Here is a 22,371-nt window from a genome sequence, read left to right on the forward strand (position 1 = left end):
GAATTAATTTCTTGGTGGTATGTCAGCTGATTAGTCATGAGAACACATTGAGGAAAAAACAAATAGTTCCCTTGAGTCAAAGTCAGTGGTGATGAACATTATGCCTCCCAATCTGCCTGAGATTATCCAGAATTAAAAATATTCTATTGTTTGAGTGTGCGGGGCAGCAAGATCTGGGAAATACCTTTCCAATGACTGTGGGAAGTCAAAGAATACTTGAGGGTAACTATTAAGGTGCTTGCCATTGTTAGTACCTAGTGAGGAAGTGATGTGCTGCTTCAACAGCTGCAGTAACTCAATACTCTTTATATAGGCCAGTAAGGGAAACTTGGTGACAGCGGACCTTGTCCTTGCACAGTTCACGTTCGTGTTTTTAAATTTTTCTAGTCTTTGCAGTCTATCCACAAATGCAGTCTGCCTGCTTCATCATCTTAAGCACGGATATAACTATCAGGATAATGAGTTTTGAGAATTAGTAGATCTAGTTTTCTCAGTCTATTGTTATAATTAAGGGCTTTGAACCAAGAGGGAACTAAAGTGATCTTCCTTTTAATCTTTCCGGAAGCTTCAAATCAACTGAAGTGTGACATGTCCACCAATGAACACAATGTCTAGGTCTTGTACAAGGGATATTTTACATTGAATTATTTTCTCTATTCATGCAAGTACTCTAATTACCTTTGCAATAATTTTGTAGCACTGATTCTGTACAGTATTAGATTCTTTGTTATTTAGAGGATTTAAATTCTATCCATAAGCAGGACAATGTATTCAAAATAGCATCTGCCAAATGTGAATAGGTTGGGTTTTGATTTTCTTCCTTGAGGCAACAAAGGAAGTGGAAATGGATTGGAGTAGGGATGTAGGAACTAGTTAAAGATGGCTTTGACGTTGTCAAAACTTTTGATTTTTGTCGTCATGGAGGTGCCACATGAGGTTAATGCAGTCAGATGAATGGCTGTGAGCTAGGTAAATTGAGATTGCATCACTTGAGGCTAAAGAGGCATTCTGTGCTAGAGAAGGAAAGAAGAGGCAATCTCTCGATTTGAAATTTGGAGCAGACTTTGGTGTGATAGAATACCAGAACTTCCTTGTGTTAAAGATGCTATACAGGATTGGGAAGTTTTTCAAGCACAAGCCTCTGAGGAGTTTGCATGTTCTTACCATTTCCACTGGTGCACTGGTTTCCTTCTGTATCCTAAAGATGTGCTTGTAGGTGAATTGGCTGCTCTTAATTACCCCTTGTGTAGGCAGGTGGCAAAAGAATCGATGGGGAGTTGATGGGCATGAGAAAAGGAATAAGTTGCAGGACTACAGGGCAAAAAGAATGGGACTAATGGAGTTGTTCTGCTGGGTGTGGGCATAGTCCAATGGTATGAATGATAATCTCTTGTGTCATAATTTAGTAATTTGAAACTTTTTAAATATCTCCTTTGGAAGTAAATTATGTCAAAGCAGCATCCCCTCAATATTACACTGAAGTCTTAAATGTGACATTTTGTAGTTTTTATGTAGCAGGCATACAAATAGTTTCCCAAAGGTTTCCATAATTGGCATTTAAGATTTTTCATTTACCTTATCGCACAAAACAACTAGTTTATTACCTGTGATGTATCTGCTCAAATTAATTTTCTTTTAAGACTCCAGAGCATTCAAAACATTCTACTCAGACTGAAACGATCCGAACCAGGCCAGCAAGCCCTCGCAGATTGGCAAGTAGTGGCCCTGCTGTGGATGCCAGATTCCATCTACCTCCAAGAATCCATCGCTCTTCTGACCCTGGACTGCTAAATGGTAGTTTGTTTTTTAATTTCTTCCTTCATTTGTGATTTAATGTGGTCTTGTGTAGTATAATTTGCAGATGGATTAACCTGTAAGATCATTAGATGACCCAGAGATTTTTAGAGTCATAGAACAATACAGCTTGGATACAGACGCTTCGGCCCAACAAGTCCATGCCGACCATGATGCCCACCTAGCTAGTCTAAATTTCCTGCGTTGGCCCATATCCCTCTGACCCCTGCCCCTCCATGGCCCTAGCCAAGTGCTTCTTTAATGATACTATTGTACCTTCCTCAACCAGTTCCTCTGGCAGCTCATTCCATATATTCACCACCCTCTGTGGAAAAAGTTACCCTTCAAGTTCCATTTAAATCTCCCCCTTCGCCTTAAAAGTTTTCTGTAACAGGGTGACCAAAACTGTACACAGTACTCCAAGTATGGCCTCACAATGATTTATACAACTGCAACATAATATCTCAGCTCCTATACTCAGTGCCCTGACTGATGAAGGTCAGCGTGCTAAATGCCTTTTTCACCACCCTGTCTACCTGTGACGCTGCTTTTGATGAGCTATGCACTAGTAGTCATTTTATTTTTGTTCTGTGATAGAAATAAAATTAAGTTATATTATAATAGATCACTTCAATATTTACCAGAAGATTTTTGAGTCAAAAGTTGTTTTTCCTGGTTTGTGTGCATCCACCTATGTTTTGAATCATGTGGTTAGCCTGGTATAAATGAATAACCAAATGTGTCATAGATTATCTCTTTACTGACATCAGGTAGTGAAATGCAATTTTTCAATGAGATGTTTGGAATCCAGCAATAGTGATGTTACTTAGCTAGCCTATTATCAATTACATTAAAGTATCCTTGCATTCAGCAAATCAGGAAGCAATTTGTAAATTAAGATATTACAAAAATGTAATTGAACTGTTGACATGAAATTAAGATGGGAGGTAAAATATCATAAAAATATATTTTCACTATTTTAAGTATGGAGTGGCAATGCATAGGAAAAATAATTGTCTACTCCAAGAGATTGGAATGGCTTAATAGGCACCTTTTTAAAGCATGCTTATACCTCATGGCAGAGTATTAATGCCCCAGATAAATTCAACTAAGCCTGGGACTTCTGCAAAAATGGTCAACATAGAAATCCTGAACTTAGTATTAGTTGGTGTCTTATGTTTTAACAAGCTCGTCAGCTGGACCTAGAGCAGCGGTGCTCACATCTTCCTGAGATTTCCCAGCATGAATGCCCACTCTACATTTCTACCATTGCTCTCCTGATATTGCAGATTTCATTTGTGTCCTTCTATTTACATCATTTCCAGACATATCTTTACCACCCCCCCTTTCAGCCAGCACCACCATCATTTTCCCATTCCCGGTCTGCACCCTGTCATAGTGCTGGAGTCCCCAGAGTTTGAAGTCAGCATGATAGGCTCTTCTTATCAGCACCAAGAAAATTTGTGTGGTGTACTGGTCAGCAGCAAGCCTATGCTTGGCTAAAAGTTTTGAGGTGATTTTCTTTACAGTGAGAATTTACAAATGCCTGATGTTCTCACCAGATTTCTGACATTGGGGAGTGTTGGAAAATACTGTTTTACAGGGAATCAGTCGTATAACTGCAGATCAGCAGTTGTTGTTGGCTTCATGGTATAATCGTAGTGAATACAGACTTTCATTGTCATTATCACTGCAAAATCTAAGCGGGCGTTTTGTAAATTGGTTGCGTCAGTGTTAGCACCAGATAAAATCTTTCAAGTCCTAGCAGCTTTGGGCATTATCATATGCTGACTTCTGTTAAGGGTAAGATTGAGTCATTTTGATTTATCTGAACTTTTATTTACAGATCAAGTCATCAGTTATATTGTTACGTTATTATATTCTGGCATTGACTACTTTGGTACTTTGTCTAAGCACCCAGAAAATTTGGATATGATAGATAATTCAATTTTTTCTAACTTAATTGTACAAGTATTGTCGTTAGTACTGTAGCAGTATCCACAAACATTATGCTCTCAGAATACTGTTCAGCACTGTTTAAACTACTTTTTGTTAAAGTTATCAGAACTTGTGGGTAGTAGAATTTAAACAAAATCTAATGTTCTCAGTTGTTTCCATTTTCCACAATAATGAATTAGTGTGAAATCCAATTAATAGAACAGAGACGTCACTGTTCAACCAAAACTTAAACCATTGCTCTCAGTTTTCAGCTTGGAATATTCATTGTTCAGTCTGCAATGAGAGTTAAGGTCTCTCTCCTGGTTGGTGAGCAATCACTTAATGAAATTTTGCCACAGTAAAACAGTTTTATTTTATGTAACTTGTAATTTAACAAGGTTTTGTTTGCCATCGTGAAGGGCAGGGAACAGATTTGAAGGCACTGTACTTCAAACACAAATCTGTGGAAATCAGTAACATTAACTCTTTTTGAATGGGTTAATTGGAAGGAGTCTGAAATGAACAAGCTGAGTTTTGTATTACTTTAGGATGAAAACTTATGGCTTGATTGCAATATGCACACTAACAACATTTAACACCTTTGTTTTCAGTGCTTTTGGTAAAATCACTTAGCTGTGAATCTCTTTAAGCTTTGTCATATTAATAGTCTCATATAATGCCTTTCATCAAGAAAGTATTGATTATTTAAGAAAAACACATCTAATATCAATCATGGATCACGTAGATGCTTGTAGTGATCTGCAGGTTCCTCTGATTGTCAAATGAAGAAATGTTTTTGTAAATTGCAAAGCATGCTTATTTTCTAATCAGGATTTCTTGATTCAATTATTGACGTCTTGCTGATTCTGCTTGCTCTGATTTAAACAGCTGAAGGAGAATACAAGGAAAAAACAGTCAAGAAATTCATCGAACAAGGTGTGAATTGCAGCTTCAGGTGTAAAATTTCAGTACTCTGCAATGTTCACAATTGCTTAAAAATTGATTATTCTGGCTACAGATAATCCCATCTTTTTTGCTCTGAAAAGAACGCTTTGCTGCTTTCCTGATATTGCAGATTTGCAAGCATTTTGTGGAGTAGTATTGAATCCACTGTTTGTGTGCCAGTTTTGATGCTCATAAATGTTTGCATGTTACCGCACTGCATATTATTGAAACCTTATAGAAACATGCTTACTAGGATTTAGATAGTTCTGTGTATTTAATGTTACTAAATTTGTATCATCTTGATTTATTAATACTGATTAAGGATTTGGGCTGCTTTTTTTTTGCTTTAGTTTGCAAAATGAGATTTAATGTAGAGGCATGTCATTACAGTGCAATTCAAGTGGTGGATCGTACAGTGGCATTCATAATAGCATAAGGCTTTGAATATATAGTTAGGGGGCTGTTGAGCAGTTGATTATGAACCTAACAGTACAAATTTGCTGATTGGTTTGAACGAACATGTCATTTTTCAATTGAAATTTAGGCCTTTCATGGTTTAGTGAACAGCTTGCATTTTAAAATGGTGAAGCTTAATCAGTTTTCTGTGGATAAGTTCAAAATAAAATTCATGAAACTATGAAAATTTTGCATGACATGCTGAATATTTGCATAACAGGAAAGAGCCTTTCATTTCAAATAATTCTGAACATTTATTTGTTTTCCTTTTGTCAAAAGATACCATGAGCCAGGATGGTTATGTTTATCCTCCTCCAGTCTCGAGGCTTCTATCACCACAGAATCTTGCAGCACAAGCTGTCCCTCATCCATATTCTCCTCTTTTACATTCTTTTGTTGGACAGCACGTTCTGTCAGTTAGACAGTTTACGAAAGACCAGGTGATCATTATCTTTTTGAGTTCTATTTGCTTTAATTTGTAGTTTTGATGATGTGCAGTTTCTATTCTGGTGCTAATCTTGGTTGTGTCGTGAAATGGATGGTGATATGCACCAGTTTAAAATGGGATGAAAGCCTTGATAGCTGACTGATATGGCTGTCATGTGTAATATCACAGTACTTGAACAAATTCTGGTTTGGATCTGATTTTCTTAAAAAAAAACTGGGACATTGATCTCTCTCATGAGTAGGAAAATTCTATATACTGTCAATTTGTAGGTAATTTGGAAAACTTTGTCAAATACTTAAATAAAAAAGAAATCACAATAAGTTTTCCAAGGGGAAATTTCAAGAATGCAGACGAAAAATGATACTGGATTTAACACTGAGACTCTGTATTCAAAGACTGAGCACTGGAATATAGACAGAATATCATGACTTTGAAGTTACTAAGTGAGCTGGAAATCTCCAAAAGAGGCTAAAATTGTTATCTCTGAGGCCAGTAAGAAGAAGCTACATTTTGATCTCATTATAAAGACATGTAAAGGTACTTGATTGCTGTAATGTTTCAACTGTATGGGAAGTTGCAATAGGAGTCCTGATAAAAGTGCCACTGTTAAATTTTTTTGTATGTATATGTCTGGATTTACTTAGAGACATTGAATTCCTGATTTTTTTTTTGTAGTTGTCGCATTTGTTCAATGTTGCTCATAACCTGCGTTTAACGGTACAGAAAGATCGTAGCTTGGATATTCTAAAGGTTTGTCTAATACTTTATTTGAGTTATAATTATCCTAGAAGCTGGGTGTTTTCAGTTGATGTGCTTAAGTCATCCAACTTCACTAATTGTGATATTGCTCAAAGTATTGATGTATCTCAAGTGTCCAGAAAATAACCTGAAGGAAAAGATATGTTTTTTGGGGAGAATTTAACTCCCCAAAAATGTCACATTTGCATTGGATGACTTGTAATTTAACATTGGTTAATTTATTAAACAAACCACTACACATCTTTATTTCTGGTCTATGCAGAACTGAAGTGCAAACATCTGTTCTAAATAGCCCAGTATTTAAGAACTCACGGAGTGTCAGGAACAGGCCATGTGACCCCCCTCCAGTCAGATCATAGTCCTTGATTTCCCTATATTCTAGAAATCTTTCTATCCCAGCCTCATGTATTCTTAATGGCTTGATGACTTTCATAGAAAACTTATGACATACACAAAATTACATCTCATCTTGGTCTTCAGTGGTTGAGCCCTTAGCCTGAGACTCTGCCCCCTCATTCGAGGTTCCCCTACCAAGGAAAACTTCCTCATCCCACCGATCCTAAGAAGCTCTCATATGTTTCATAGAACATTGCAGCACAGTACAGGTCCTTCAGCCCACAATGTTGTGCCGACATTTTATCCTGCTCTAAGATCTATCTAACCCTTCCCTCCCACATAGCCCCCTATTTTTCTATCATTCATGTGTCTAAGAGTCTCTTAAATGTCCCTAATGTGTCTGCTCCCACAGCCTCTGCCGGCAGTGCGTTCCACGCACCCGCCACTCTCTGTGTATAAAAAAAAAACATACCCTGACATTCCCCTTATACCTTCCTCCAATCACCTTAAAATTATGTCCCCTCATGTTAGCCTTTGTCGCACTGGGGAAAAATTATCTGACTGTCCACTCGATCTATGCCTCTTACCATCTTGTACACCTCTATCAAGTCACCTCTCATCCTTCTCCTCTCCAAAGAGAAAAGCCCTAGCTCGCTCAACCTATCCTCATAAGACATGCTCTCCAATCCAGGCAACATCCTGGTAAATCTCCTCTGCGCCCTCTCTAAAGCTTCCACATCCTTTCTATAATGAGGCGACCAGAACTGAACACAATACTCCAAGTGTGGTCTAACCAGAGTTCTATAGAGTTGCAACATCACCTTGTGGTTCTTGAATTCAATACCCTGACTAATGAAGGCCAACACTCCATATGCCTTCTAAACAACCCTATCGACCTGCGCGGCAACCTTGAGGGATCTATGGACGTGGACTGCAAGATCCATCTGTTCCTCCACACTGCTAAGAGTCCTGCCATTAACCTTGTATTCTGCCTTCGAATTTGATCTCCTTAAGTGTATCACATCACACTTCTCCAGGTTGTACTCCATCTGCCACTTCTCAGCCCAGCTCTGCATTCTGCATCTGTTGTAATCTGCAGCAACCTTGTACACTATCCACAACACCACCAACCTTTGTATCATCAGTAAACTTACTAACCCACCCTTCCACATCCTCATTGAAGTCATTTATAAAAATCACAAAAAGCAGGGATCCCAGAACAGATCCCTGTGGAACATCACTGGTTACTGACCTCCAGGCAGAATATGCTCCATCTACCACCACCCTCTGTCTTCTGTGGGTGAGCCAATTCTGGATTCACACAGCCAAGTTTCCCTGGATGCCATGCCTCCTGACTTTCTGTACAAGCCTTCCATGAGGAACTTTATCAAATGCGTTACTAAAATCCACGTACACCACATCCACTGCTCTACCTTCATTGATGTGCTTTGTCACATTCTCAAAGAATTCAGTCAGGCTCATGAGGCACGACCTGCCCCTCACAAAGCCATGTTGACTGTCCCTAATCAGCCTATGCTTCTCTAAATGACCATAAATCCTGTCTCTAAGAATCTTCTCCAGTAATTTGCCCACTACTGAAGTAAGACTCACTGGTCTGTAATTCCCAGGGTTATGCTTGCCAGCCATTTCCAGACCTCTCAATAAATAAGATCACAGTGGGTGGAGAAAATGAACCTGCAGTTAATGTAAATATGTTGACAAAAGTGGGTGGGGCACCTCAAATTCAGAAATTTGTGAGGAAAGGAAATTAAGACTTGTATCTTGGTTCTGTTCATGCATTTCACCCAGACTGTATTTTAGTGTGATGACGATACTGCAGGATACTGGTATGTCTTCTGGAGTCGGTGATTGTCTACCCTTTTTCTCCCAACAGGGTAAAGTTATGGCTTCCATGTTTTATGAGGTCAGCACAAGAACCAGTAGCTCATTTGCAGCTGCTATGCAACGGCTTGGTGGTTCTGTGATTCATTTTTCTGAAGCGACTTCATCTGTGCAGAAAGGGGAGTCTCTCTTAGACACTGTACAGACAATGAGTTGTTATGTGGATGTAGTGGTTCTTCGCCATCCTGAGCCAGGTGCAGTTGAGGTATGTATTTGAGTCATCTGGGTACAGAATATTACTCCATGGTTTAATTTTCTGGGTTTCACTATCAGAGAATTGGTGGCATTTAAAATACTCAAGTTGTCCTTTTGTTAACCGTTCATACAATTGCTTTGTTTTTAGCATACAACACAGTGAACCCTAGAACTGATGCATCTTTATCACTTTTGATGCTTCAAATGCTTTAATACAAAATTGTTTTGGAAATGTATGTTTATTGCATTTGCATTTGGCAGCAATAAATATTGTAACAAAGATAAGTTTGTCCATTGTAGCCATTTTGAACCTACTTACAACTTAGAGCTGTGATGTCATTAGAAAAATACTTGCAGCTAATTGTGAATTTAATAATGGATGTAATTGTATTTGTAATTTCATATGGGCTGCATCATATAGTGAATTGTTGATTAGCTACAGTACTCTGGACAGCATGATACTGACTTCTGTACCTGCATATTGCCAAACAGAAGCCAGAAAGGCACTAAGGGTCAAATGCTGGTGCAATGTCTGGGGACAAGCTCATGATGAGCTAAGGGCTTGGATAAACTTCATACTTGGCTTGTTAGCTTTATGCCACTCATGGCTGGTACTTGGTATTGAGATCCCATTTGCTTGAATAGGTTCACCAGCCTGGATTGAAAGGGTATCCTTTTTTTCTTAATTTTACTCTGAACTTATAAAAATAATTGAGAACGTTAAGACAATTGTATTGTTTACATCTTGTTACAGTTTTCATATTTTAATTTTAAAAATTATTTAAATCTTTCAATTGTTTAAAAATGTCTCTGATCATCAGTGACAATTAAAAACAGTTCAAAAATCCTTTTGAAAGCACACCTTAAGGTTCATAGACTGCTACATTTAGATGGCTGTGGCAGCAAGGCCAGGACATCTCACCTGAGGGAACTGTGAAACGTCAGAACAGCCATTGGGTTTGGGGTAGGGGGTTGAGGGGTGGAGTTCATGGTAGTAGCACAAGAGCAACACATTGAACAAAGTCTGGCCCAGTAATAAATACCTACATTTTCTACTCTTATGGAGACTGCAGAGGTTAGCCATGAGCATTCCAACCAGTTGCTAATCGCAAGTTCTACTAAGTACCAATTTATTTTTACAAATTAGTATCTACAGACTCCAGTATCAATGTTGTTCATTGCTGGTGGGGTTGATGTGAGTACTCTGCTAGTCTAGAGTAGGTGAGGCATTTGCTATATGACTGGTCTGAGTGGATTTCCCCTCCACCATTGTCTCCTCTGCGTATACTGCTATTACAGTCTTCCCTGTTTCTTTTTGTACTACCGCTGTCTGACAAAGTTGGTGCGGTTTCCCCTGCCAAAGGGGGGGGTGTTGTTAGATCTGAGTTGATGTAGGTTGGTTAGCTATGTGTCAAAGTGCAAAGCTCCTTGGGTGTTGAAGTTCATAAGGAGCCACTTTTCACATTCAGCAGGTAAGATATTTATTTATTAGTCACATATACATTGAAACGTACAGTGAAATGCGCCTTTTTGCGTTACTGAGACTTGTACCATAGGCAAACTTGTATATCTCACTTGATTTGTTCATCCAAATCATTGATGTAGATTGTGACCAGTGAGATCCCTGCAGCACTCCATGGTCAGTCTCCCACCTCGATAATGACCAATTAACCAATTCTTAATTATCATCAAACACCAGTACATTATGCGCCAGTAACCTGTGCCCTGATTTTGTTTAATAATCTTGTGCGTTGTCTTCCGAAATACACCACATCCAGTTTACCCTTGCTTATTACCCTCAAGAAATCCCAATAGTTTTGTCAAATATGATTGCCCTTACAGAATCAATGTTCACCCCACCCAGTCCTTCTACACTGGTAACTGGAATGCTGCTAACATTATGCACTTTCATTGGCTGAGGAATCGGCAAAGCTTTTACAGTTTTGTGTCTCCCTTTGACCTGCTCTCATATTTTAGTTTTCTAGACCAACGTCTTGGTCTTTCATGACTGAATTTTTCCCAGTGTTGCTCTTTTTGAAAGCTTTTTGTTTCCTTTGATCTAAAACCAGTTTTAACTTGACAACCAAAGCTGGACCACTCTTCTCATTTTTTCTGTCTTAAAGCAATATACTTTGCTTGCAAACAGGGTATTAAATTTTTAAATGTTAGGCTTTTTACTTTTTTGCTGTCATTACCTTTCAGTGTAGTTGCCTACTTGTTTGTATGCACAGCAGAACAATGCCTTAATTTGGAAATCCTGCTTTCCGTGCATTGAGGAAAATTTCCAAACCTGATTTTATTTTTGTAGATTGCTGCACACTTATAAACTTTTAAGGTAAACTATCAGGCTTTTAGCATAAGAGAATGTTCTTTCCCAGTTGGTCACTCAACTGAGTCTTGAAAGAGAACAATGTAAACTGGTATTGTTGTTGCATCACAGGTTAATTTTCCTCAGCCCCCTACTTTATTCCCTATACACTAATGAATGTGTGGCCAGATTCTGCTCTAACTCCATCTGCAGATGACACCACCATAGTGGGCCGAATCTCAAATAATGATGAGGTAGAGTACAGGAAGGTGATCAAGAGCCTAGTGGCATGGTGTCATGACAACAACCTTTCCCTCAATGTCAGCATAACAAAAGAGCTGGTCATTGACTTCAGGAAGAGGGCCGGTGCACACATTTCTGTTTACATCAATGGTGCTGAGGTGGAATTGGCTGAGAGCTTCAAACTCCTAGGTGTAAACGTCATCAATAGCCTCTCCTGGTCCAACTACGCAGATGCCATGGCCAAGAAAGTGCACCAGTGTTCATACTTCCTCAGGAGGCTGAAGAAATTTGGCATGTCCCCATTGACCCTCGCTTATTTTTATAGATGCACCATAGAATGCATCCTATCTGGGTGCATCATGGCTTGATATGGCAACTGCTCTACCCAAGACTGCAAGAAACTGCAGAGTTATGGACACAGCTCAGCACGTTACTGAAACCAGCCTCCCCTCCATGGACTCTGGCTACACTTCTCGCTGTCTGGGTAAAGCAGCCATCGTAATGAAAGACCCCTCCCACTCCAAACATTTTCTCTTCTCGCCCCCCCCCCCCCCTCCCCAAATGAGCAGAAGATACAAAAGCCTGAAAGCACGTACCACCAGGTTCAAGGACAGCTTCTATCCTGCTGTTACGAAACAATTGAATGGACCTCTTGTACAATAACATGGACTGTTGACTTCACAGCCTACCTCGTCATGGCCTTGCACCTTATTGTATGTCTGCACTGCATTTTCTTTGTAACTGTAACACTATATTCTGCATTCTGTTATTATCTTTTCCTTGTACTACCTTAATGTACTGATGTGATGAAATAATCTGTATGGATGGCATTGTGAAACAGTTTTTCACTGTACCTCAGTACATGTGACAATAATAAACCAATTTATCAATATTCTACAGCATCTCTTGCAATATCATAGACATCCTAGTAGAAAGCAGAAAACTTAGAAAGATATTAAATTTTGAACAACTAAGTTTATGCCACTGTATTTATATAATGGGATCTGAACCATTGAAAAGCTATGTTAGTAGCTAATTGCCAGTAGTTTAAGTGAAAACTTCTTACGATTGTGATTGTTAAATGAGGAAAACAGAAGGGGTTGTTTAAGATTTTAATTTCTATTCTGCAAAAAAAAATTGCGTTCTGGACTTCTCTGCAAATTAAGAAATTTTCAAATGTAAAGGTTTGAATGAGGTTTCTTTAATTTTCATTTGAAGAAACTTTAAACAAAATTCTTGGTTGTAGTAGGCTGGCCTGGATTGTATATAGAATGTGTTGATTTAACGTAACATCCATTTTCTGTTTTTTGTGATTGTGATTGTACATGCTTTTAGCTTCAAGTTGAGTCCAATACAGGAGAACTAGCATCCAATTACTTTTTTTTCAGCTTGCTGCTAAAAATTGCCGAAAGCCTATCATTAATGCTGGAGATGGTGTAGGTGAGCATCCAACTCAGGCCCTGCTTGATATTTTCACTATTCGTGAGGAGCTGGGGACAGTCAATGGAATGACGGTAAGATAGATTTTCTTTTATTTGGTTGTCTTTAATAATTTTCCAGCATGGTTTGCATGTACTGCTCTGAGCAATTTAAGTTAATTTCTATCCCTTTTGATCCATTTAACATATGGGTTGTGGGTAGCACTACTTCAGTTTGTACTATTTCCACCCTAATCAAGAAAATAAAATTTTATCAATATTGATAAATCTGTATTAAGCATTAACTAGTTTTACAGATGATTTGAACTCTATGGAAATATTCCACAGGTCAGGCAACAACCATATGTTTTTGATAACAAAAATATTGTCTTTTTATTGATTTGATACCCATCTAAGCTGTTACCCTGCAGTTTGTGTTCACCACTGACTTTAGTGAAAACTACCTTCAAAGCAGTTATTTTTATGTTGCAAAGCAGTTCAATGGTGATTGCAGCAGTGTGTATCAGTTGAAATGGGATCCCTGGCACTCATCAGCTATTATTATCATTAAGCTGTCTGAGCAGCCAATCTCATTAAAGACTGCTCATAAGGAGCAACACCGGGAAGGAAGAAGCTTAATTTTAATTATCTTTGTAACATAATATAGACATTTTAAAATTCATTTAAAATATTTATTGTGGAGAATTGCATAAAAAGCACGATATATATAAAACTACAGTTTTTAGAAGCCAGAGAGTCTGCTAAACATTAATTACATTACATCATGAAACCCATTTAGATCTTGTGGAGTAATGCAAGACATTTTTGATGTTTTCCAGCAAAATGTTTACAAATGACTTCAAGTTCATGACAGTTCAACTGATTTCCCTGTATTCCATTTGCAAAGGTTGCAAACAGCAGAACATGTAGATTAGAGCAGAATTATTGAGAGCAGATTTGGGAATTTAGTGTCAAACCCTCACTGCACATAAATCCTTCAGGTGTTGTTGGTATTATGGTATAATAATAGTAAACACCAGTGATTTCACTATATTTACAAACTTGGGCCACCTTGAATTCAGTCAGCACTGAATGCAATAATTCAAAAAGGCCATTACTTTGAATCAAAATTCAATACAATTTATAAAGACTAAGTAGAGGTTTTAATATAGTGTATTACCATTATTATCTCAAATTTGAACATAAATAGAAGCAGGGCTACAGCAATTAGATCCTCATACCTGCTCTGCCAATGGAAAGATTGTGGCTGATCTTTTACTTCAGTGCAACTCCCTTAATATCCAAAAACTGATGATCTCTTGTCGTGCCACTGCTCACTGACAGAGACTCCACAGCCTTTTTGGGTAGGGGATTCTAATGATTCATGCCCTTTGAGTGAAGAAATTTCTTCTCATCTCTCTCCTGAATGCCAACTCCTTATGAACACCTGATCCCTGGTTCTTGACGAGCCAAGAAAACCATTGTCCTTTCATCTACCCTATGAAATCCTGTAAGGTTTAAACACTGACTCTCGGATCGTTCTGTTTAATTTCTCCTTATTTGAAAAATTCCCTCCTATCCTAGGAATCAATCTGGTGAACCATTGCCTTTTATATCCTTCCTTGGTGTGGAGATCAGACCTGTATGTAGAATTCCAGCTGCATTGTCACTTGGGTTGTGGATAATTATTTTAGGATGCATTTACTTATTGCACTGGATTACTTTTGCAAAATGGCCAGCGTACCGTTTGTCTTCCTAATTGCATGCTGTAACTGCATAACTTCTGGTGATTCGTGTACAAGGATATCCTGATCCCTCTGAATACCAAACAAAATACTGTTTTTCTCTTGATTTGTACCAAAGTGGATGACTTTCACATTTTTCCCACATTATATTCCATCTGCCATATACTTGTCTCTCTCAGCCTGTCTCTTTAACCTTGAAGCATCTTTGGCTCTTCACAACCCGATTCATTGTTACAAACAGTTATTGGCATTGAGTTGTTTTCAATGTATAATACACATGCTGCTCCAAGAATCTCCTAGTTCCATACAATATCTCACGCATGTTTGTTTTATCTATAATTCTGCATTTATTTTCTCTTTGGATCATGATAGATCACAGATTGAGCAATAGAATTTATCTTGTGCTTTTGGAATATCTGTCAAAGCACTCTAAAGATTTGTGCCAAAAGTTAAACTAATTTTTCACCAATTGTCATTGTAATATATTTATAGATTACAATGGTTGGAGACCTGAAACATGGACGAACAGTACATTCCCTAGCCTGTCTTCTCACATTATATCGTGTTAATCTCCGATATGTTACTCCCAGAAATCTTCGGATGCCCCAAAATATCATTCATTTTCTTGAATCCAGAGGAATTAAGCAGGTGAGCACAATTGATTGGTATTTAATTCGAAGATGATTACTATAAGCATTATAAAAGCTGCCAAATTTGTGTTGTAAACATGTTTGGGCAAATTGACTTATTATGCTGATAGTTTACAGAAATAAAATTCCCTGGCATTCTTAAATTCTTGTACTGCTCGACAGTTTCCTTTTGTTTTCATAACTTCTATTTGTATGTATAGGAGGAATTTGACAGTTTGGAAGAGGCCCTACCAGACACAGATGTATTATACATGACTAGGATTCAGAAAGAAAGATTTGCCTCAGAAGAAGAATATAAAGCGGTAATGGAAAATGTATACTAAGTGAAATCATAGGCACTTCTCCAGCAATGCCACTTTGTTTAAAATTCTAAGACTTAAGTTTACATTTTTGGCTTATTTATCTATTTGATTTACAAAATGATTTACAGATATTTGAAATTCCTTTTTTAGGAAGATAATAGCCTTCCCTTAGCAATATTTCTTGATAGATTTAAGGCTTTTATTTTGATTTGCTCCCTGTTCTATAATTCTATTGATTTGACTTCTGTTTTTTTTTTGGTTTTAGCTACATGGTACAGTACTTCATTCCTGGGGAACTAACTTCAGTAATCATCGCTATATGAGTACACATGGGAATCCCAAAGTCATTTTGTGGGATGTCTGGGTAGGGATGATAAACTGGGCAGTGAACCATTTACCCAGCTTTCCTGCCCTTCCAGGCCTGAAAGCAATTCTTGATATTTTCAATAGTGATAATCTTCTTTCCCAGAAGTGGGAAAGGGGCCCCTGTGAGTTTAAAGGGAGCACAAAAAAGGAGCTTAAGGAGTGTGGGCAAACTGAACTAGATGCCAAACCATCGGGATTTCTGAATGATGGGAGAACAGATTAAAAGATTTACTGTTTCAGTTTGAAAATTTGGTATTTAAAATAAAAAGGGATTTTTTTGCACTTCAGTGCAGACGGTTAATTAAATCCATTTGTAAGATTTGATTAACTGTCTGCAATATGGAAATCGGCGATCCTTAAACAGCTGTAGATTTTTTCCCAATTTCTCTTATACTACTGAAGATATTGTATTGTTACTTTACTTAAGTGCATTTATTCTTTTTACTCACCCAGGGTCTTCATTTGCTGCATTTAAGTAAAGGCACATAAATGGGTTAAGTTTTGACTTTTTATTTAATCCACATCAACTGGCATTCCTAGCTAATAAGTCAATAATACTGTCCCTTGCATTACCTAAGATTTAAAAATAAATTCAATATATCTTGAACTCTCAACCTCTTTGGATTCTGTTGATTTTGATACTAAACAAGTGATATTCATTAACTTGACGCTTGGTGATTATTTTAAATGTTTGATATTTTGCAACTTAGAATCCTTTATTTCTAATACTTCATTAAGGGATTTTTTAACACATGGAATCAAATTTTTTGAGCATTTATTTTAAAAAAAAGCAGTATCACATTTTTCAGCAGGAGTCAATAATGTTTTTTCTCTAGTGCTAAATTGCTATGACTATCCAAGCAATCTTAAGAAAACAAGACTTTGTAAAATTAAATGTACTTGGATTATTTCTTTTACCTCTAAACAATCTTAGTAATTCATGAATTAACTTTTTTCTAGTGTTTTGGACAATTTATTCTCACTCCTCATATTATGACCAGAGGCAAGAAGAAGATGGTTGTTATGCATCCTTTGCCACGAGTGAATGAAGTTAGGTAAGACCTTACCCTAATAAGTTTGTTTGGGTGTGTGTATGCATGTGCATGGCTATACTAAAGTGTTTTAACTGCCATTTTGGCCATCATCTGTTGTTAGAAATTAGAATTATAATATAATTTATGGCAATGTTGAATCATATTGGAATTTACTTGTTAATATTTACATGTTAAAATAATTGAGAGCTGGCATAATCTATTTGTCTGTTCTTAATGTAATTGATACATATATCATGGAGTAGGACATCCTACACAGTCACCCAAGATCTATCCTTTCTAACTCTTCCCCACACTACTTTCTGTCCACATCATCTTCTGATGTGGAGTCAGAAGCAACATATGCTTATTAACATAGGGCAGAACCTCTTTCATTATTTCTCTCCACCCTTGAATTACATTTGTTGTCCAGCATCTTAGTCCTTGAACAAGAGCAGGATTGGATGGTGGAAATATTAGGCTATAAAAAAGCATGCCTTTGGTGCATATGTGGGAGCTGACATCACATTAGATGTTGTATTAGGACTGCAGGAAGACATTCAATGAGAGAATGATGCATTTTAAGGAGAAGAATCTTTCTCATCCCCTCCCCCCCCCCCCCCCCCCAATAAATAGAATAAATTCAATTTAAATGGAAGAAGGTATACATTTATCATCAAACAAATAGATTACTGTGACAAAGTAGTGAATATCATCTTGCACTGCTCTGAAGCAAAACACAGCATGTGAAAGAACAGTCCAAGTGGACTGGGTGATGGACTTTGTCCCTGAATGAAAAGCCTTTATGTCCTGCTCCACGATATATTTATTAGTTACATTGAGAACAGACAATAGATTCTGCCATAATTTTACTGTGTGTGGGGCAGTAAGAGAAACCATTGCTGGATTTATTCTGTCCATGTCAGAGCACGTTTGGATGAAACAGTGAATGAAAGGCATTTGAGGAGGGTGATGTGAAATGCCAATAGCTGCAGGGGCTATGAGTAAGGATAATGCACTGTAGTCTGATGTCATTTGATTTGTGGTTGTTTCTGTCCCGTGACAAGGCCAAAAACTTGATTGGGCATGTACCCATTGAGTATGGACATGGATTTGAGAAATGCATTTTGAGTGATTTGGAGAGAAGGTTGGATACGGTTGTCACACAAAAAGGTTGTGGCAGGGCTTTAAGGACATGAATAATGTGACTGTTTTGAATAAGACAGAATGAGGTCAAACATGAGGATTATGGAGGAGGGGGGGAAAGGAGGGGCAAAGCTATAATGGAAATTAGATCAAGGAAGCTGGAGATTGGAAAGAAACTAGAACCATGGGTTCGTGATTAAGTGTGGGTGTAGAGAGGCTCAGCACATTGGGTAAGTGGAGCAGAGAAGCAACAGAGAAAATTAAAAGATTGTCTGAAGCCTTGAAGTGCATGTGCTCCTATCGCTGATTGAATGTGAAGACAGAAATAGCAAAGAAAATGGATTTCAGAAGTTTCTGGGTTCTGGGTAGTTGACAAGGCTGAAATTGTTTCTGGGATTAAACCTGGAACTAAACCAGTTTTGCGATATTCAAATCCATTTTCCTGCCCTTGACCAAATGAAGCTGGGAGGAGAATGGATTTGACTACCACAAAACTGACAGAATAGCAGAAACGTGAGAGTAAATGTTCTGAGATGTACAACATCAAAAGTGGAAGATGATACATGGTTATGCAAACTGATCACCCTACTGATGGACTAGGTTCATAATCTTTCCAGCACAAGAAATGTGAAATGTTTTCTATCTAATAATTACTGAGGCAGGCTAACAAATTGCTTAGCATTTACTGTCTTGGAGAAACAAAATTGAAGTTTTGCTTGTTAGCTCAACTTTTTCCTCAGACTAACCCTTTGTCTGATCCATCCCTCCCCACACTTTATTTCACTCTCCTCTTTCCCAGTTCTGAAGTATCTTCAACCTGAAACATTAATTTTTCTTTCCAAAGATTCTGTCTGATCTGCTGAGTGTTTTCAGCACTGTTTTTCCTTTGTTTCAGATTTCTAGTATCTGCAGTTTTCTTTTAGCATATTATTGTTTGACCTCCTTATACCTCCAAACTTATGCAAACATCCTTTATTTTGGCATCCAAATTTCAAGGTAGTCTGTTTTTTTTCAACAGAAATGATCTAGAAATAATCAATTACATTTGATTACGTTAAATTCAAGAATATGGTATTGTACATTGGAAACACCAGCTATTTAAGTTAAAACAATTCCATTTATAATTGTTTTCATTTCTTTTCATAAAAGTTAAAAGATTGGACTAGTGGATAACTTGGTAACTACCACTATTGCATTTGAAGAGCAGTGGAAGGAATTTCTCCGCAGCACCTCTTTGCTCCCTCTTGGTCAGATTGACCCGCGTGTGAGAACAGTGGGATTCAAGCTTTGATTGTCCTTTTCTTGTAAGGACACAATACACAAACATGTGTATATATTTGTTTATAATTTGTTTGAAGAATTGAAATAATACTGCTCTCTCTCTTCAGTGTGGAAGTTGATTCTGACCCACGGGCAGCTTACTTCCGCCAGGCTGAAAATGGCATGTACGTAAGGATGGCTCTACTAGCGACAGTTCTTGGCAAATTTTGAAACGACAGACCAACTGAGATAGGAAGATAAAGGATTGCATTTAAGAGAAGATTCAAAAATATATTGATTATAAAACGATGTTTTCTTGGTGACTATGGGTCAAATGTAGTAGTGATATTTGGCCTTCTGGGCTATCAACTGAAAATGTCAAAATGTACAAGAAATTTCATACCAAGGATTTGCTGCCTTAAATTAGCTTAGTGCTTTTACTTAGTATCTGACTTCTTGGAAAAACAGTCCCTGATCATCTGTCCACTAAGAACAAAAGACAGTTTTGTGCAGTTTCAAATTTTTTTTTTTTTTTTTTTTTTTACTGCTGCTATGTTTTACTGGGCCAGGGCTATCTTGACTCTTCCAAATACATAAAGGTATGTGGCTTGCAGAGGCACAAGTGCTGCAGTCTCTAAAATAGTGGATACTTGGGTCTTTGGTTTTCAGAGCATTCTTCATCTATCAAAGCAATTTGATCTTAACAGTTCACATAAGTCCTTAAAATTGCAGCTGTTTAAAATTAAAATGAAACTGTTTGACAGTAAAGATAATATACTTAAATTGCTATTTGTTTGTAAACAACATACAAGACTGTAAACTTGTGCTCATATCACCTTTTTTCTGTTATTTTAATGGGGGCAAGTACCTGGTTGTACCGGTAAAGATAGTAGAAATTGGTACATGGTATGTACACATCGTGTTGCACTATACTTTTAAGGCCACTGAGTTTAAATCTGTCCAAACCAAGCAGAAGTCTCCTTTATGAAGATCTCCCTTTTTGTCTTTGATGCATTAACTTCTGACTATTTGAGAATACTCAATTGACAACCCATAAAAATACCTATGTTAACAGCATAGTTACAAAGCATAGTTGCTTTACCTTGTGACACTGCAACTTTAGCTTCAAACTTCAGATTTGTTTTTGACTGTTTTAATGTACTGCAAAGTAGCCCAAGAAACTGATAAAATCTTATAACCCTTCTCATACAACTATATAACAACCATTTTTGTTTATTAACAAGCTGGGAACTTCTAAATCCGATTACTACTATTCTCTATTAACTGGAAAGATGACAGTTTGGGCAGCTGACTGTGTCCGAAAGCATCCCTGGATAACCTTCGGGTACAACATCTTATTATAATAATGAGGCTGTTCGACCAAGAGTAAGATTTATCTGATTCGGGTAAATCAGGCTGCTGCAAGTCTACAGGTGGAAGATTTATTGGAAAAAAAGGTGATGCATTTGAAGCTATTCCATCTGAAAAGACTATCTGGATATTTAAAATGTTAACCTGCTAAAACATTACCTGGCAAATTGTTACTGATTGCAGGACTTGCCCCAATAAGCTACTTTTTAAAAACAACTGCTATTCTGTTCCACTTTTTTTAAAAACATTTTTCAGTAGAAGTAACCTGTGACATTTGTTTTTGCTGTCTGTGAAAATGGTTGTGAACATGACTTATTTTCAGAAAGTTTTCTGTGAATGTTCACAGCTTATTTTTCTAACTGAATAGACTCCAGTTCAATAAAATTTCTTATTATGCTAAATCTGGTGTTCAATTTGATTTAAGTTTTCCAGAAATCTTCTCCAACTAAAGGCTTTGTTCTGAGTAAGAAATAGTTGACAACTTTTCCAACATTCAGAAAGCTGGGACTTAAACCTGAGGAATAAAGGGGGGGGGGGGGGGGGATGAGGGGAGAACAATAACAATTAATTTATAAAGAAACTAGAGGAACCTGTCTTGGATTTAATACTGGTTTTGCATCTGTATCAGTCAGATTGGTTTGTTACAGTTTATTGGATGATAGTGCAGAATTATTCAATAAACTGATTGTTTTCAACCTTTTTGAAATGAAACGAAGTACTGTATGGCTTTTGGGGATGCTTCACACTCCAGAGTCTGGTTGAGCCAGTTTTGTAATTTTAAAAAAATGCTACAAACATTCAGCAGGATGAACAGTATCTGTGAAAAGAGAAACCAATTCCAGTGAAGGTGTGTTTGTTCTGCTACTGACTTAAATTCTTAATTGGTCCCACTGCTGTAACAGATTGACCAAATGATTCCATTGGATTTTCAGTTTCAGCCACAGTTTGGCTTTTAAGACAAGGGGCTGAGTAAAGAGAGAATGAGGACCTGGAAGAAATTAGCATCTGTTTTTTCTACTTTGTCTCATCAGATAGCACTTGTCTATCATTAACCACACTGCCTTTGCTCACTTTGGGTTTTCAGGATTCACTTAGCTTCAACCTTCATCAGTCTTGGTCCAAACATTGGCTAGAGCTGAATTCCAGAAGCGAGCTGAGAGTGACTGCTTTTGATATCAAGGCAATGCTTGATCAAATGTGGCACTGAGGTGCTCCATTTTTGAGTTGTACTTGCATAAAGGAGGATGGTTGTGCTTGTCAGAAAGCAATCATCTGAGCCTAGGACTACAAGAGATAGTTTGGATAGTGCCTAGGCTCTACCATCTTAAGCTGCTTAATCAATAACTTTCCTTCCATTTGTAAGTTCAGTAGTAGTGATGTTTGCTGATGGCTACAGGCCTTTCATTTCTCCTCAGCAAATGAATTAGTCCATAACCAGATGCAGCAAGACTGGGGCAATGTTCAGACATGGGCTGATAAAGTGGCAAGTGACATTCATGCCATAAGAGTGCCAAGCAATGACCATCTCCAACAGGACAACAACTGACCACCTACCCTTGATGTTCAGTAGTACTACCATTGTTGAGCCCCACCATTAATGGCCTGGGGAGGGTCACAGTGACCAGAAACTCAGCTGCACCAAAGGCATAATTATCTTGGCTCCAAGATCAAGTCGGGCTGTGTATCCTGTGTCAACCTACCCACCTCGTATCCCAAGGCCACTCCATGTACAAAGCACAAGTCAGGAGTGCAAAGGAA

The 22,371-nt window shown here is 37.7% G+C and overlaps 1 protein-coding gene across 2 annotated transcripts in view; it reads left to right on the top strand.

Moving 5' to 3' along the window:
• Positions 1–21,113, top strand: part of cad (carbamoyl-phosphate synthetase 2, aspartate transcarbamylase, and dihydroorotase) — an 82,798-nt gene extending 61,685 nt beyond the window's left edge. Inside the window, exons 35-44 of one of the 2 annotated variants that reach the window (XM_052024727.1) lie at positions 1,641–1,794; positions 4,621–4,668; positions 5,413–5,573; positions 6,257–6,331; positions 8,571–8,783; positions 12,713–12,838; positions 14,980–15,135; positions 15,338–15,439; positions 16,766–16,860; positions 19,371–21,113. In XM_052024727.1, the coding sequence (XP_051880687.1) occupies positions 1,641–1,794; positions 4,621–4,668; positions 5,413–5,573; positions 6,257–6,331; positions 8,571–8,783; positions 12,713–12,838; positions 14,980–15,135; positions 15,338–15,439; positions 16,766–16,860; positions 19,371–19,473 (1,233 nt within the window). In that variant the 3' untranslated portion in view covers positions 19,474–21,113. The remainder of the gene's footprint in view (positions 1–1,640; positions 1,795–4,620; positions 4,669–5,412; positions 5,574–6,256; positions 6,332–8,570; positions 8,784–12,712; positions 12,839–14,979; positions 15,136–15,337; positions 15,440–16,765; positions 16,861–19,370) is intronic. The other variant, XM_052024728.1, reaches the window with a different exon arrangement.
• Positions 21,114–22,371: the final 1,258 nt, after the last annotated feature.

The sequence above is a fragment of the Pristis pectinata genome, chromosome 10, assembly GCF_009764475.1.
Source record: "Pristis pectinata isolate sPriPec2 chromosome 10, sPriPec2.1.pri, whole genome shotgun sequence".
In the NCBI taxonomy this organism is placed as follows: domain Eukaryota; kingdom Metazoa; phylum Chordata; class Chondrichthyes; order Rhinopristiformes; family Pristidae; genus Pristis; species Pristis pectinata.